Source organism: Pinus tabuliformis, chromosome X (assembly GCF_031772625.1).
Source record: "Pinus tabuliformis cultivar Carrire ecotype Pingquan chromosome X, CPIR1, whole genome shotgun sequence".
Taxonomy (NCBI): Eukaryota; Viridiplantae; Streptophyta; class Pinopsida; order Pinales; family Pinaceae; genus Pinus; species Pinus tabuliformis.
In genome coordinates, this window is record NC_142308.1 from 904,319,108 (window position 1) to 904,335,574 (window position 16,467).

Genomic DNA, 16,467 nt, shown 5'->3' on the forward strand with positions numbered 1-16,467 from the left:
CCTTGTGAAAAGACATGGTGTGATGGATTACAATAATGATTTATTGTTCCTTTTTATTAAGAAAGTAATGGAGATATCATGCCCAACCTTTCTTTAAGATATTCAAAACTCCCCATGGGAAGAGCTGTGGTAAATATGTCGATAACCTACTCTTTTGAAAAAATTCATTCTAATTTGATGATCTAATAATCAACTTGTTCTCTGAGAAAATAATACCTAATGGGAATGTGCTTTATCTTAGAGTGCATAATATGATTTTTAGAAATATTAATATCACTAGTGTTATAACTCATAATAGACACAAGTTGATCATAATTTACCTAAATTTACAAGAGATTTTTCTTCATCCATAGAATCCAAGTGCAACATGATGGTGCCACAATATACTCTACTTTAGTTGTGGATAGGGAAATTGAAGTTTGTTTCTTTCTTAGCTAGGATACTAGAATAATTCCTAAAAATAATACTCCTCCACTAGTTATTTTCTTTCCCTCAACACTCCCTACCTTATAAGTATTAGTATAAGCTTTCAAAGTGATGTTTGTGCCTTTGGGATACCATGCTCAAAAATCTAGTATCACTTACAAGTATTTAAATATCCTTTTGGCTTCTTAGAGATGAGTTCCCTTGGGATTTGAGTGAAACCATACTATAAGTCCAATTGCCTACATGATATCTAGCCTTTTAGCCACGAGTTAAAGTATACTAATAGTAATTGAATGATACATAGGTTAATTAAATTCTAGAGATTCATTCTCTTCGATACCAAATTTGCTCAGAGTTTCTTTAAGATACTTAGTTTAATTTATAATATTCCCTCTCTCTGTTTGATGACCTAGTAATCCAAGGAAAAGTGATAGTTCCCCAAGCATGGGAATTTCAAATTCGTTTGGTATAACCATTGCAAACAATTGACTTAGATTATTAGCATAACTCCAAATATGATGTTGTCATCTACATACAATACAACAATCAATAGGTTATCATCATCTCATTTTATATAAAGATTCCTATTTTTTGTTTCTCTTCTAAACCCTTCTTGCCAAATCTATTTATCAAGTATGCGATACCTTGCTCTAGGAGCTTACTTTAGCCCATACAATGGCTTATTCAACTTTCACACTTTATTTTCTTGATCGGTCAATTGGAAGCCTTCACGTTATTCAACTTATACTTCTTCTTTGATATCTCCATTAATAAAGGATGGTTTGACATCCATTTGGTATAATTTAAATTTTTTATAACACATAAGACCTAATAACACTCTAATTTCCTCGAGTCTGGTAATTGGAGGAAAAGTATACTTGAAATCCACACCTTCCACTTGAGCATATCCTTTGTATACAAGTATTTCTTTGCTCCTAATGACTTGACCATCCTCATTAGTTTATTCTTGGTACCTATCAGATTCTTATCATTATGTCTTGGTACCAATTTCAAAGTTTGATCATTTCCAATTTAGTCTATTTCCTCATCCACGGCCTTAATCAAATTCTAGTCATTACTAGCTTGATCAAAATCCGTAGGTTCTATTGTGCATAGTAAGGAAAACGTTTTATGGCTAGGGGAGCCTACAAACGTCTTATATAAAATCCTAATTTATTTCCTAAAATTTGACTTTTAGGATGATGGTTTTGTACATACCTTGATGGAGTTTTAGTAGGTTGTGGATCAACTCTATCATCTTCTTCTTCATGGTCCTCATGCTCTCCTTGTTCATCTTCTTCTTCATCTTCAGGCTCATAAGTGTTTGGAATATTTTTGGGTTGTTGATGTTCTTTATGTAATGAACCCTCACAAGTTCTTACATCAATTAATTCAATGATCTTACAAAATCTTTTGTTTTAGTATTTGTATCATTTTCTTCTAAAATAATATCCAAGCAGTGTTCCTTCGTCTACTCTTGAATCTGAATTTCCAAGATTATCTTCATTTTTCTTAATATAGCATTTTCTTCCAAAAAAATTGAAGTGCTTTATGGAAGTTGGTTTACCACACCATAACTCATAGGGGTTTTTATTATTGTTTTCTCTTAAATGTGTCTTATTTAGAATATTGATTGATATTTGGACAGATTCTCCCTAAAAGGTATGTGACACTATTTCTTCATCAAGCATTTCCCTGGCCATTTCATGGACTATCCTATTCATCCGTTAACAACACCATTTTGTTTTGGGGTCCTTGCAATTGAGAACTACCTCTCTATCCCGCACTTCTCATAAAAATCATCTGATTAATCTTAAATAATTTTCCTCCTCAACTTGAGCTCAGACATGTAATCTTTAGATCCATCTCATTACTTAAATGTTCCGTAAATATTTTAAATTTCTCAAATGCTTCGAATTTGTCTTTAAATAGACCAACCAAGGTCATCCTAGTAAAATCGTCAATTAGAAGTAAAGTAGTTATCACCTCATGGGGGCTATTTTCTAGTGGGACCACAAAGATTTCTATGAATGAGTTCTAGAGGCCTTGCTGCGGAATACTCCTTTGTTTTGAATTGTAACTGAGTTTTATTCACGAATTGGAATGATTTACAATTGTTTTTGGGTCTATAAGATTCAGGGAAAATTTCTTACTACCTCTTTTTTATTTAGTTTTACTAGATAGTAAAAGGTGGTGTGTCCCTGCCACTTATGCCATAGATAGATTTCATCTTCCTCTTCCATATGAAAAATTTCTTTGCTACCTTCCAACACATAGACATTGGTTGGAGTCCTAATTACTTTCACTATAGTTTTCTTTGAATATACCTATTCAAAATTATAACTTGGTAGGTACTCCCACTACCAATGGGTAGTAGGTTGTCTAGAGAAAACCCACTAAATAGACTTGGTTGGGAAAGGTACCCAAGTTATGGGCTCTCAGCCCAATGTTGTGGGCTAAAAACCCAAATATAATCATTGTTTATTCTAATTGGTATAAGAGGGCATCATTGGTGGATTAAATGGGGCACCTAAGGTAAATTTGGAGAGCTATAAATTAAAGAGACCATGAGAGCTCTAGAACACATCATAGAAAATAATTTTTGTGTGAACACATACTCAAGAAAGAGAGCCATCAATTCTCAAGGAAGCCACATCCATAAGAAGATTATGTTTATGGTCTATTTTATGTATTTGGATTGTTCCCTAGGCAGGACGAATATCTATCAGCAAGATGTGGAGGCTAGAAGATTTCATTATTGTTGGGCTGTGTTATATTATTTCCACGACTACCCCTATACGTTGCACTAGGCATTTTCGGGTGGGGGGGTATGGGGGCGGTAGCCCCCCACACAGGGTCCTGGGTAGCACCCCAGATTATTTTTTTGGACCCTATATTAGGTGGGTAGACCTACCTATGGTTTTGTGCATGGATTTTGCACATGGTTTTGGGTATGATAGTTTACTGTCCATCGTATTTTATAGATTTGGTCAAGATAACTACAATTATGTTCTAATACAGGGTTAATGGATTGGGGTTTATGGATGCTTCGACATGTATATATATGTATTTTAAAATTGAAAGGAATATAATGAAAACTCAATCTGGTAGTCCCCGTTTTGGTATCCAAGGGAAAATATCTGTGTATATTTTTTTTATTCTTTATTCTACTGCCATTGTTTATTTTCTGTTTTTAGAATTTGTATTCAGGTAATTTCTATACGGGGTTAAAACTTACATTTGGTATCAAATTTGTTTTGGCTTCAAGGGGACAACTTTACTGTTGAGGGGATTTTGCTCAGGCCTGTGGTAGACCTTGTTCAGTGGGAGATATGTGGGATCGATTCTTGTGGTGAAATAAGATGTCGATCAGTGGAAAGATAGAGATCGAGAAATTTAATGGTAATATTTTTGTGTTGTGTAAAATCAAGATGGAGTATCTGTTAGTGGATAAATATCAGTGGATCATGGTAGATTTGAGTACTAAACCAACAACAATGTCAACTAAAGACTTGTAAAAGTTGGATCGAAAGGCAAAAAGCACAATACAATTGTGTGTTAGATTCAATATTGCTGAATGTATCTAGGGAAGGTTCGACAAAGGCTTTGTGGGAGAAGTTAGGGACTTTGTACTAATCTAAGTCTCTGGTGAATAAATTTTTCCTACAGCAAAAACTTATATAACCTGAGGATAAAAGCTGGAGACTCGGTGACAGAGCATATGAACACATTTAATACTATGGTAAGTCAGTTATTATCCATTGATATTAAAATTTCATATGAAAATAAGTGCATTAGTTTGTTGTGTTCTCTACCAGATTGATGGGATAGTCTGGTTGTTGTAATAGGTAGCAATGCAACTACCTTACAGTTTGATGAAATATTCTCATCCTTGCTATCAGAGGAGATGAGACGGAAAAATATGGAGGGCCAGAATGGTGATGCCTTATCTATACGAGAATAGTCCCAAAATAGAAACAAAAATAAGTCCTCAAGTGGGAAATCTAAATCTAGAGGGAGATCTAAATCTCTAGGAAAACCTGTAAAGGTGTGATGGAAATGCGGAAAGGAAGGGCACTTCAAAAGGGACTGTAAATCTAAAGCTCTTGAGAAAGGAAAAGGATATGATGATGCTCCTTCTGTAGAGGCGAAAGCCATCTCAGATGAAGGTGGGGATGTGTAATTAGCTTCTTCTTCAAGTACACATGTAGATCATGAGGCATGGTTGATTGACTTAGGTGCATCCTTTCACTTCACTCCCAATAGAGAGTGGTTCTGCGAGTATGAAAAATATGATGGTGGTGATGTCTTCTTAGGGGATGATAGGAAGGATAGAATCATTGGTCATAGAAAATTCAAGTTCAAGTTGCAAGGTGGAAGGATTAGAACACTTCTCGGTGTTCTACATATTCCTGCATTGGCCAGAAATCTGATCTCTATAAGCAAGTTGGAGGATGCAGGTGTAAAAAAAGTGTTCGAGAAAGATACTTGCAAGATGGTTCAGGGAGCACTGGTATTGATGTGGCATGCTCGGATTGGAACTCTATACAAGCTTTAAGGTAGAACTGTTATTGATGGGTGCAACAGTTATATGGTTCCTGAAAGTGGAGCAGAATATCTAATGGTCTCTCGAGAAAAGACCATGCTATGGCATCAAAGGCTTCGACATATTGGAGAGAAGGGCCTTCGAATAATTCATGGTAGTGGTATGGTAGAAGGTATTTCTAATTTCTCCTTGGATTTTGATTCTTTTGGAAATTGTGTGTATGGGAAGCAAAATCGAGTGAGTTTCCCATTTGGTGGTATTACGGCGAAACATATATTAGAACTTGTGCATAGTGATGTGTTTGGATTTTTGTTAGTTCCATCACTAGGAAAGTCTATGTACTATGTATCATTTATAGATGACTTCTCAAGCAATACACGGATTTAATTCCTCAAGAAGAAATTTGAAGTCTTTGATAGGTTTAAAGAATTTAAGGCTCTAATGGAAAACTAGATAGAGAAGAGGATAGAGGTGCTGAGGACAGATAATGGTGGATAGTTTTGCAAGAAGAAATTTTAAGAGTTGTGTAAAAAGTGTGGTATAGCATGGAAGAATAGTACTCCATACGCACATGAACAAAAAGGAGTTGCAGAAAGAATGAACAAGACATTGATGGAAATGACAAGAAGTGATCTAGGTGGATCTTCAGATACAATGCCATGGAAAAGCTCCAAAATCAAAGTGCTCAGAATGAAGTCAACCCAAGACCAGAGCATAGATCTCATTGTCCTAATTCCAATGGCATGAATGACACTTCAATCCGAGTCTTGATGATGAAGTTATCGTGAAAAGAAGGTTGCTTTGTTCCCTAGGAAAATGAGGCATTTTCCTTTAAAAAAGGACTTTTAAGCTTTAAAAGGCAAAATCGCAATCGACACATCCAAAGGGGAAAAATTGAGGAGCACAGCGGAATGATTGGATCGGCGATCAGAGGGCAATCGAATCGTTGGAAGCGGTGTCGGCAATATCGGGGTAATTGGCATCGGCGATTAGGGGTGCGATCGGTTGACACCGATATCAGCAATCGGTGGTCGGCAAAGTTCCCCGATAAATAGGGCCTTGGACCTTAGTGACTTGCGATTGCGATATTGGGCTTCGACCCGATAAGTATATATTCCTGATTTAATATTTTTCTGAATTCGAGTAAATAGTTTTTGGTTGGATTTTAGTGTTTTATGGGGTTTTTAGTGTATTATCACTTTAACGATAAAAAGACTATTTTGAAGGCTCTGTTGCACACACTGACCCTTCCATTCAAACGACCTCTATTTTATACCAAACAACCCCAATTTAAGAGGGATTTATCCTAAAAAAGGCACGGTAAAATCTGATGATTGGGAAAAAGTGAAGGGGGGAGAGGAATTTCAGCACGTTGTTTGAGGCAGGAGATCTTTCCGGTGGCCGATAATGCATTTTGTCTGTCTTGGACAAGTTTTAGAACTTTTTCAGCCCCTCTCAATGTCATGGATGCATTGGTGCTACCCACTTCTCGATTTGAATTCTTTTGTTCTCAGCCATCTTTCAGAATGGAGGTATAAGCCTCTTTTGATGTATCAGATGATTTCATTCTCTTCTTTTTATGTCATTTAATATAAAGGCATCTCCATTGATCTAGTAGGGCCCAGAGACATAGTCCAAGTTGGACGAACTCTGTTATTAAGTCTTTGTGTCTTCCTTCAAGCATTTTATGCGTTTCTTCTTCTTTTCTTATGTGCACCTTATAATTCTGTGTTAAGCTGCATTTTTTTTACATGTGATTATTTTCATACATTTATAAGCAAAAGTATCCTAGATCAAGTGGTATCATAGCAGGTATTTTTAGATGTGAGTTGCATGTTTGTATGCTAAAAAGAGACAGACTCTGGAGAGGCAAAGGGGAATTAGAGCCTTTCGATCCTGAAGCGGGGTGTGCACATCGAAGGAGAAACATGGCAGAAGATGAACCTCATCTTCAAGAGGGGAAAAATTTCTGCAAGACTTTCTATTCAATGGAAGAGAATATCAGTCAGCTAGTTTTAAGTTTGGAGAAAGCAGAGGAAAGAAACCCAAAAGGACAAGGTGCAGCACATGGGAATGGTGGAGAAGAACCCCCTCCTTCTCCTTCTGGGAGTGAAGGTTCTCCTTCCTCTCACCACCATAATCATAGAAATTCAAAGGATGCATCTACGAAGCCTTTCTTTAAATTGGATGTTAAATTTGATCTTCCCATGTTTAATGGTGAAAGAAATGCATAAAAGCTTAATAATTGGATTAGGTAGATTGAGGTCTACTGCAGGATTCAACAGATCATGGAGGATGAGGAAAAGATCTAGTTGGCCTCTCTACGGTTGAACAACACTGCTCTCGTTTGGTGGGAGAGAAAATCACAGTGCAGTAAGAATGTGGGTAACCTCTTTTCCTCATGGCCTGATTTTATTTTTGCGTTAAAGGAACAATTTTATCCCCTAGGATATAAGAAAAAATAATTAATGAGTTGGTACTATTTAAGGCAAGGAAAAGGTCAGGATGTTCATAATTTTACAGAGGAATTTAGAAAGCAAGCACTGAATTTGGGTATTGCACTTGATACACCTAAAGTTGTAACTAAGTATGTTGGCTCATTGCACAGTTATATTAGGCATCCATTGTTGTTGTTTGAACCAACCACTATTGACTCAACCAATTTAAAGGCAATTCATATTGAGAACAAGGGAAAAAATGAAAGAGACGATCATTCCAGAAAACCACCGTTCAAACCTCCCAATGACAACTCTAAAGTGAAATGGAAGTGAAAGGAGAAGAAAAGAGTAGCAACCAAAGAGGGAGAATGACCGTATTTCAACCACTGCAAAAAGGAATACCACGATGACGATAACTATTGGAAGTAGCACCCAAAAAAGTGTCCAAAGAAGTATGGAGAAAAAGGGAAGCAGAAGACAGTGGCAACGACACAGCAAGACCTTGGATTGGATTCAGGAGATGAAGCGTTGATCACAGTAGCAGGAACAAAAGGTACTCTTACACCTCATGTCAATTCTAAATCGCATGAAGGCACTAGTTCTGTAAATGAGTCCCTTCCTAGTGATTGAAAGAGAATTGAACTGTTTCATATCAGAGTTGTTGTAAATCATACTAAAGTTAAAGCTCTGTTTGATACTGGGTCCCAAGCAAACTTAATTGCAGAATCCCTGGTAAAGAAAATTAGCTTAGAAACAAAACCACACCTAAAACCTTACTCGCTTGGATGGATACATGATAAAGCAAAACTGAATGTAACCAAACAGTGTAAGGTCAAATTTGTAATTGCTTCTAAGCTAGTATATGAAGTACAACTAGATGTAATACCACTGGTTATCTATGGCATGGTGTTAGGGATACAAAGTCAGTCTTCTTTCGTCATGAAAACAAATACCAAATCACAAAAGATGGGGTAGAATATATAGTAAGGGCTCATCAAAATAAAATCAATGCTAGCCTTGTAAGCGCTGGATAGATGAAAAGACTGGTGAATTCCAGTAAGGGTTGCATGCTTATGGTCGTAAGGGAAAAAGAGGCCAAATTCGCTGAAGATTTCCAGGACTGAAATCAAGAGCATAAACATGAATTATCTGAATTAATTTCTAAATATGGTTAGTTGTTTCAGGAAACGAAGGGATTACCTCTGAAGAGGGAAATCCAACATGAGATCTATTTGCGCCATGATGCTCCTCTACCAAATATTGGCATGTATAGGATGTCGACTATTGATATGGAGGAAGTCAAGAGACAAGTGCAAGAATTGTTGGACCAAGGGGTCACCAGGATGAGCACCTCTCCATGTGGCTCACCGATTGTCTTAGTGCCAAAGAAGGATGGCACATGGAGGATGTGCGTGGATCACCACGTGCTCAACAAATTACGGTGAAAAACACTATCCCCTTCCATGCATAGATGATTTATTAGATCAATTAAAGAATGTCGCTTATTTCACCAAGTTGGATTTGCACAGTGGTTATCACCAGGTCCGAATCGTAGAGCAAGACGTATGGAAAACCACCTTCAAGACCAAACGAGGGTTGTTCAAATCAATGGTGATGCTATTCAAACTTTGCAACGCTCCAACCACTTTTATGAGGGTCATGAATGATCTCTTTCGGCCTTACATTGATGAATTTGTTCTTGTATATTTAGATGAAATACTTGTCTTTAGTAAGAGATGGGTTGAGCATGTCTATCATGTAAAGAAAGTGCTTGAATAATGTAAACTTTGAAACATGAACTAATACTGTTACCCTTTTTGTAGAGATAGCAAAAAAGTGAGCCGATTTTGAAAATGGGTGATGCAGAACGCACATGTCTTTTTAAAGCATAGTTTTTGGTACTTTAAATTTTTTTAGGTACATTACATTTCGGAATGGTAGTGATTTTCATGCTGAATTAAAAAAGTGGTAATTCTGCATCAGGCCATTTTTTTAAAAGACCTATTTTTTGACTTTAAATTTTCTAATGTATGAAATGTAAATAATTATTTTCTAAATTTAATAATTTTTGAAGTGGTCTTCTTCTTCATATTTTCTTGTTTTTATTTTAACTTTTTTTTTTTGTAGTGAGGTTTTTATTGTTTTGCATATTTAAAGAAGAAGGTCAATATTTTGAATTTTTTATATTCTACATATTTATACATCATTAATTAATATTTCAATCCAAATGAAATAATTGTCTCTAAAAAACAATAATTTTTAATAGTTGACAAAAGAATAACCATTTTTAACATAAATATAACTAAAAAACTACACGTTTTGATAATTTTTTGTAATTTTTTGCTAGAGATGACGTGTCAAAATCACAATTTTATAGGAAAATTTTAACTAAAAATTGTTAAATAGTAGTTTTTTAAATGAATTTCATGTCAAAAAATAATAATAATCACTGTTTTTTTTCAAAAAATAATGATTAATATGAAAATGAATGTGAAAATCACATAATACAAATATTGAACACATAACAACCTTAATTGATTACTTATTCTTCTTATAAAATGTCAAAGTCAAAACATTACAAGTATAACTAATTAATAGTTTCCAAAAATGAGCTTGATTTCCAAGCATAACTTAAATTTAATCAACAAAGTCACATAATCCAATCTCTTCGTCCTCTGGAGTTTCATCATTGTCTTTTTCCACAATATTTTCTGCTTCATTTTGCTCATTTTCCTCCTCTAATGGATCTTTGATGTCTGCGAATCTCCCAATGTATGCCTTTCCAATCATTCTGTGTAATGGTGGTTGGGGTTCCTTTGCCTTTTTCGCCAAACGTGATTCACTAAAGTCCCCTTTCTTCAACCTAATTTCTTTCATTGCATCTGGAAGAAATTGAAGAGCATTAATTCTTTGATAAATAAAATTGCACTGTATTGGACCTTTTTCAATGGTAATGCAATTTCTTCCTTTTTGAAGGCAACATGCTAGTGTTGTACCTAATTATTAAGCACAAAAGAAATAATGAAGTAAATTAGTACAATGACATATAAATTAATGAATAACATATTGAAATTCAATTCCATATAATAAAACTTACCTGAGCCAGAAAATAAATCCAAAACCCAATCTCCTTCATTTGACTACCACAAAGACATGGCTAAATCGAGCTCCTAAATAACATTGGGTTACATTGTTTAAGTGCTCAAACGGCTTGATCAAGCACTTAAGAAGGGCTCAATCGAGCAATCATTTTTTCCACCCAAACCTGCCAGTTGTTGCCAAAAAGTGTAACCCAACTCCATGCTTTCACCCTTATAGATTATTAATTTCTAACAATCTATATCCTAATTATTATTATTATCCAATTTTAAGGTCATACCCAAGACAGACACCAAATTGGTGCATGAGACCCCCTTGTTTGTGGGGCAAGAGACCCACCTCCACACAACGATTTGATTATTATGTCTACGAAGGCATACCTACTCTAACCCCTTCTGGTTTTTGAACCTGTGACCTCTTAGGAGGAAACACATGCTCTTAACCATTTGGCCTATTCATGCTCTAAGAAAGTGGATTTGATTAGCTAAAGATAGTAATATAGAAACTCACAATTATAACTCACAATCACAATATATAACACACATGCAACACACTTGTAAGATTACAAATTATGATAATATGTTTGAGAATACAAGCATGACTATTTCTTTTTATGCGTCTGCAATGGGAATGCAATTATGAACTAGAACATTCATCCATGTTTTTTTTTTCCATTAAGAGGTTCAAGTTAGTAAATTGGCGGCAACAAAAAAGTTTGTTAAAGGACTTTGGTTAACTATTATGTAGTCAAAGAAATCATTTTTGGTTAAATCATGATCATTCATTATTTAAAATATTATCTTTAACTATATATAGATTCAACACTTAAAAAAATCCTTAAAACTTTTGAACTAAAAATTTAAAACCTTTAACTAAAAATTCACAATTGAAATTTGTGATTTTAACAAATTCCTACCAACTTATAAATAAATTCAACCAACAAAATATACTTAAAAAACTCTAAACCATATAACACTAACACAACACATGAGATAACATGGATACAAGTCGTCGCAGTGATGTGACCAGCAGTGTGTACTATGTAATTATCACTTGGAATTTACAAACTTATAAACCATAAACCCAAATAAATTTATGAAGGTTTAACTACTCCAAAGAAATATTTGCCGGTCGAGTGGAGGTAAGTGCAATGAAGAAATTTTGGCTAAATCGAATTAAATAAATATAAATTTACATTGAAGTAGTTTTAAACGGTGATTTATTGTAATTAAATTTTAATTTTAATCTAGGTTGTTTAAACTAGTTTTTGATTATATGATTTACTATTATTCTAGATAATTGTGAAAAATTCACTTGTAAAATTTGATATTTTAATAAATCTTACTAAATTCTAAACAAATTAAATCTGAAAAAAAAAAATACTTTTCAGAAAATCACACTTAACAACTCAACTCAGAAAAAAAATTAATATCACACCATAATGATTATTATAACTACTACGCGGCAGGGGCTAATAATTCCACTTCCCACGTCATTTTTACACTGTAAGATCTGTTGCCAAGTCTTTTATTCAATGTGTTTATGGTTTTATTCCAAAACTAATGAAAAAATATTCTAACAAAATGTTAAAAATTAATCAACAAATAATTTTATTATGAAAGGTTATTCATGAAACCCAAAAACGATGTGTGCAATACCTACAATCTCGTGCAAAGAACACAAGAAAACATACTATCTAGAAACGCGCAAATTGGTGAGTGTGAATGAGAAGTGGACGCTTCACCCGTTGGAACCTTCACAATATTTTCCTAATCTTCATCATTTTTAATGGTAGTTTCACACTCTTCAAGGAAGCATTTTACAACACTCTCAACGTGTAAACAGGCTTCTGCAACATTTTTAGGGAGTTCATCTGGATAGCTATCCAAAGTGTGATCTCTATTCAATTGAGTTGCCAGTTGCACCAATTCCATCAGAAGATCATGTAAAGTCGTGTCTTCCTTCGCCTCCGTTGGTCTCAGCTTCGTTGGTTCTGGCAGCTCATCTAATCTTGCAGCATCAAATCCAAATACCCAAAAAATAAATAAATTACCTTATGACCTAGCACAACTGAATCATAATTTTTTTTTATTATTCTACAAATATAGACAATAAATAAATACCTGGGCAGTTTGTTCGTGGGCTGTCATGAAGTTCTAAAATTCCTTTGAAAGTGCTGACCCAAGCGTCCCTCTTTGTCAGAAACTCTGATTTCAAATTAAATATTTTCTTAACAGTTGCAGGGATGGACGAGTGCTCAAATTCAGAGGAAGGATATGGGCCATTTGGTCCATGTACCACTGCAAAATTTATTACTTGAATTCATCATTAAATGAAGGCTTTCTTGATCATTGGATTATTATTATTATAGGTTGTTCCTTACATATTATTCAATTGTTGTCAAGCTGCACAAACCTAAGAAATGATGTGGGAGAAAGGATAATTAGAGTACCTGTTCCTTGTTGATCCAAGGGGAAATCATGGAAGTGGGCACACAGATGCCCAATTTGTCAAATTTGAAGCAACAGGGGTGGTGGGGTGATTCCCCATAATCGCCCCATGTGCCCATGCTAGTGAAAAATGTTCCCTCTCCAGATGATATAGTAGGGCTCACCCAGCGGCCTGCCCGCCCACCTGACAATCGCCCTGCCACCCCGTGGGCGTGATGTTTGCCGGGTGAGACCTATGATATCATTTGGAGAGGGAACATTTGTAACTGGCCTCAGAACATGATCGTAGAAACCCCCGTGCTCATCGTATGTGATAATGAATAACATATCGTTCCACTCGGGACTCGATCTCAGCGCTTTGTACACCTCTTTCACGAACTTCTTCCCTTTAGCAACATCGTGTGATGGATGGTTTAGAGTCGCAGCCCCCCCACGCCACCTCAGTAGCCTGCTTGCCCGCAGGGTGGCAGGCTGATTCTGATAATCACCCTGCCACCCTGCGGGTAGGCAGATTCCACCTCGGCAGCCCGTGGCGGGGCGACTCAACAGAAATCGCATCCTATCGTTTCCATTTCTGTTGATCTCGATCCCTGTGTGATTATGTAACTGTGACTAATTTTGTTTCTAAAACTTTTAGCAACATATATTATCTAAAGGATTCCGATGTCTCATAGATTTCTATTTTGAACCTGTGCTATGAGAATATTATTATTATCATTAAAAACTATGGCATTAAAATTATTGTTTTGAAAATGAATTTTTCCTCAAACTAGAGTTATTCTTATTGTTTTGATTTGAAAATTTTATATCAGTGTTTAATACTAAATGATCGTTTTATCTAAGTTGTGCATCGTTTTAAATATAAATTTTAAAATATATTTCTTAGTTTTTAAATTTCAAATTTAATAACAAATAATAGATCATCTATAAAATATCATTTCCTTTTTAATAAAAAATTATAAAAATACTTTCATGGTTGAAATACTTCTAACTTTTATATTCATAATCATAATTTTGTACCTTTTTAATGTAGTTAAGATTTATTATTCAAATTTAAAATTAAATATATAAAAAATGTATACTCCAAACATTATATAGGATATTAGAACGGGCCTTTTTTTAAATTTTAATTTTATTTATATATTATTGTTAATTAAATTATATATAAATTACATTTACATTTAGATTTTATAATTATTTAAAATAAATCCATATATTTATGCATGTTATAAAAAACAACCCACGAGGGAAATTAAAAATGGTCCAAAAACTTCCATAATCAACTCTAAAGATTATTGATTAAGGTCTTTTAATCTATTATTATTATTATTATTATTATTGTGTTCTTTATAGTTAGGATATTAAATGACGGATTTTTAGAAAAAAATTATACCATTTCCTTTGTCTCTTTGCATCAATGTATGTGTTGTTCCAATAGTTCTAAACAATGGATAAAGTTTTGCCAAATTTCAAGCATATATTGTAGAATTTTGTAGAATTTTTCTACAAATCAGCTAGCTCTGATACCATGTAGAAATTTCCCACCTATAGATCAAGCTGGTAATGCAATGTACCAAAGAAAAATACTTGATCTACTTCTACAAGCAATTTAGCGGAAGCTTAATCAACCATGAGCAACATCAATAAGAACACATATAACTGATAAGAAGGAATCAATCACATATAACACAGAATATATCATTGGGGAAAGCACCAGCATAAAACCCCAACACTGTATTATCAATCAAGTGGAGATCCTCAACAACATACAAAAAGAATTAGCTCAATAGCTATCCTGCTCTCTCTGTAATCAGAAGATGAAGATCATAGACTACCTAGGCATCAATATATTGGCCACAAGTCCTCCAATCTCCTATAATACATATTTCTCTTGGAAATAGATCCTTCTCCATGCAAGGAATACTTACTAGAAATATCCAAGAACCTAATAGTGCACTGTCCCTCATCTGATCTCAACTGGGTCTCTATCTAAACCAACATGCATCAATTATCCATGAGGGAATGCTCAGTTATCTGAAATAATAGTTGTCACATGCATGCAAACATTAACAAACTATATTTCATTATTTTAACAACTTGTTAAAATAATCTAACTAGACTTGACTAACTTAAACTAAGTTAATTGATCTCTCATTATAGAACTGAACCTTATCTCCTTTAATCAAGGGATAAATTCCTAAATCAAGGGAGAAAATAATTGCATGATCTCACAAAGGCTTCAAGTTTAATTTTCCATAATTAACTAACTCATGGAGATTAATTAATTAATATTTTAAATTGATGTTAAGACCAAATTCGTTTCTACTTCCTATAGTTAGACCAGGGACTACTAAAAATAGGAAGGGACCAGAAATGCTATTTTTAGAAGACTTTATTTTTAGCAGTTTCACATCTCACCCAAGGTGGCCAAAATGCTCATTGGCCAAACTGCTATTTTTAGAAGTGCTATTTTTAGGAGTTCTATTTTTAGCACATTCTAAATTTAGCATTTCTTGTCACACATTTTTCAACACTCCCTCTCAACAAGAAAGGCTTCCTCTCGAACTCAATCCTGTAACTCTGGAATGTTCTGCATGCAACACATCCACTAGGTCTACTTGGTCGAACAACTCTTGGAACAAAAACACTCCCAACTGACCACTTTGTTGGACTAGAAACATACTTTGATGCTGAAGCTCTACCTGCTGCTGACAAGTGCTCCCTCTTTGACATCTACGCTACTACAACATCTCCATGCATCTCGCACTGTTGCACCCTTCTCTGTGCTACCCTACACAGTGCAACATACTTGTGCTTCTCGCATTGCTACAACCTGCATGCTCTACGTTGTCCTAGGATTCCATGCACTGTAGCTCTCTCTGCCTCTCCATCTGCATCTGTCTCTACCCAATCAGTCAGCTCCTGCTACTCCACATCGGGGCTCCTGTAGCAAGGTCTCATCCAAGAGGTTGGGTACCTCAAGGATCCTACCCCTCCTCGATGGGACGATCACTCCACATCACCCCACCTCCTACTTGAAGGTATGGCTGCGTGTGATCTCTTTGCCCACCCGGCTCGAAGTTTCCCCCTACTAGAGGTCTCTGAATGAGTAGATGTATCTACTCAATCTCGTCTCAGATTCCCCTATTGTGGCTACTCCACAACCTCCTGAAGCTGCTGCACCAATCGTGGCTTCTCCACAATTGTCTGAGACTTCTTCTGGCACTGCATGTTGAGAGATAATATACTCTCCCTCTCAACCACCAAGTCTCTAACCTTTGCCTTGCTCCTTAAGATTTTGCATGCATGTTGTACCTCAAGTGCATATAGGTTCTTGGCTAGCACACCAATCTATTTTCACTTTCTCGCCGTCACAAAATTTTCTTAAAAAAGAGCTAATTTTAAATCAGTGATATCCCCCCCATCAGAACTCCGATTCAGCTAATTTTTTTTTAAATTTTGGGTATTTTTTCTGCAAGCAATCCAAATCTGCTATTTACTTCTGAAA

At 35.3% G+C, this 16,467-nt stretch overlaps 1 protein-coding gene across 1 annotated transcript; it reads right to left on the bottom strand.

Annotated features, from left to right (window-relative positions):
• Positions 1 to 12,278: 12,278 nt before the first annotated feature.
• On the bottom strand, positions 12,279 to 13,517 carry LOC149142610 (non-specific phospholipase C2-like). The gene is made up of 4 exons (XM_089451529.1): positions 13,187 to 13,517; positions 12,966 to 13,041; positions 12,633 to 12,814; positions 12,279 to 12,514 (listed from the first exon to the last, which is right to left on the bottom strand). The coding sequence occupies exons 1-4, from the start codon at positions 13,515 to 13,517 to the stop codon at positions 12,279 to 12,281; spliced, it is 825 nt and encodes a 274-aa protein (XP_089307655.1).
• Positions 13,518 to 16,467: the final 2,950 nt, after the last annotated feature.

Bases quoted from the DNA above. Each gene is read 5' to 3' on its own strand.
- LOC149142610 (XM_089451529.1), bottom strand. From the start codon at position 13,517: ATGCGATTTCTGTTGAGTCGCCCCGCCACGGGCTGCCGAGGTGGAATC. The intron at 13,042-13,186 runs CCCGGCAAACAT...AATCACCCCACC, and splicing joins AAATGATATCATAGGTCTCA to ACCCCTGTTGCTTCAAATTT. The intron at 12,815-12,965 runs ACAGGTACTCTA...AGTAATAAATTT, and splicing joins TCCCCTTGGATCAACAAGGA to TGCAGTGGTACATGGACCAA.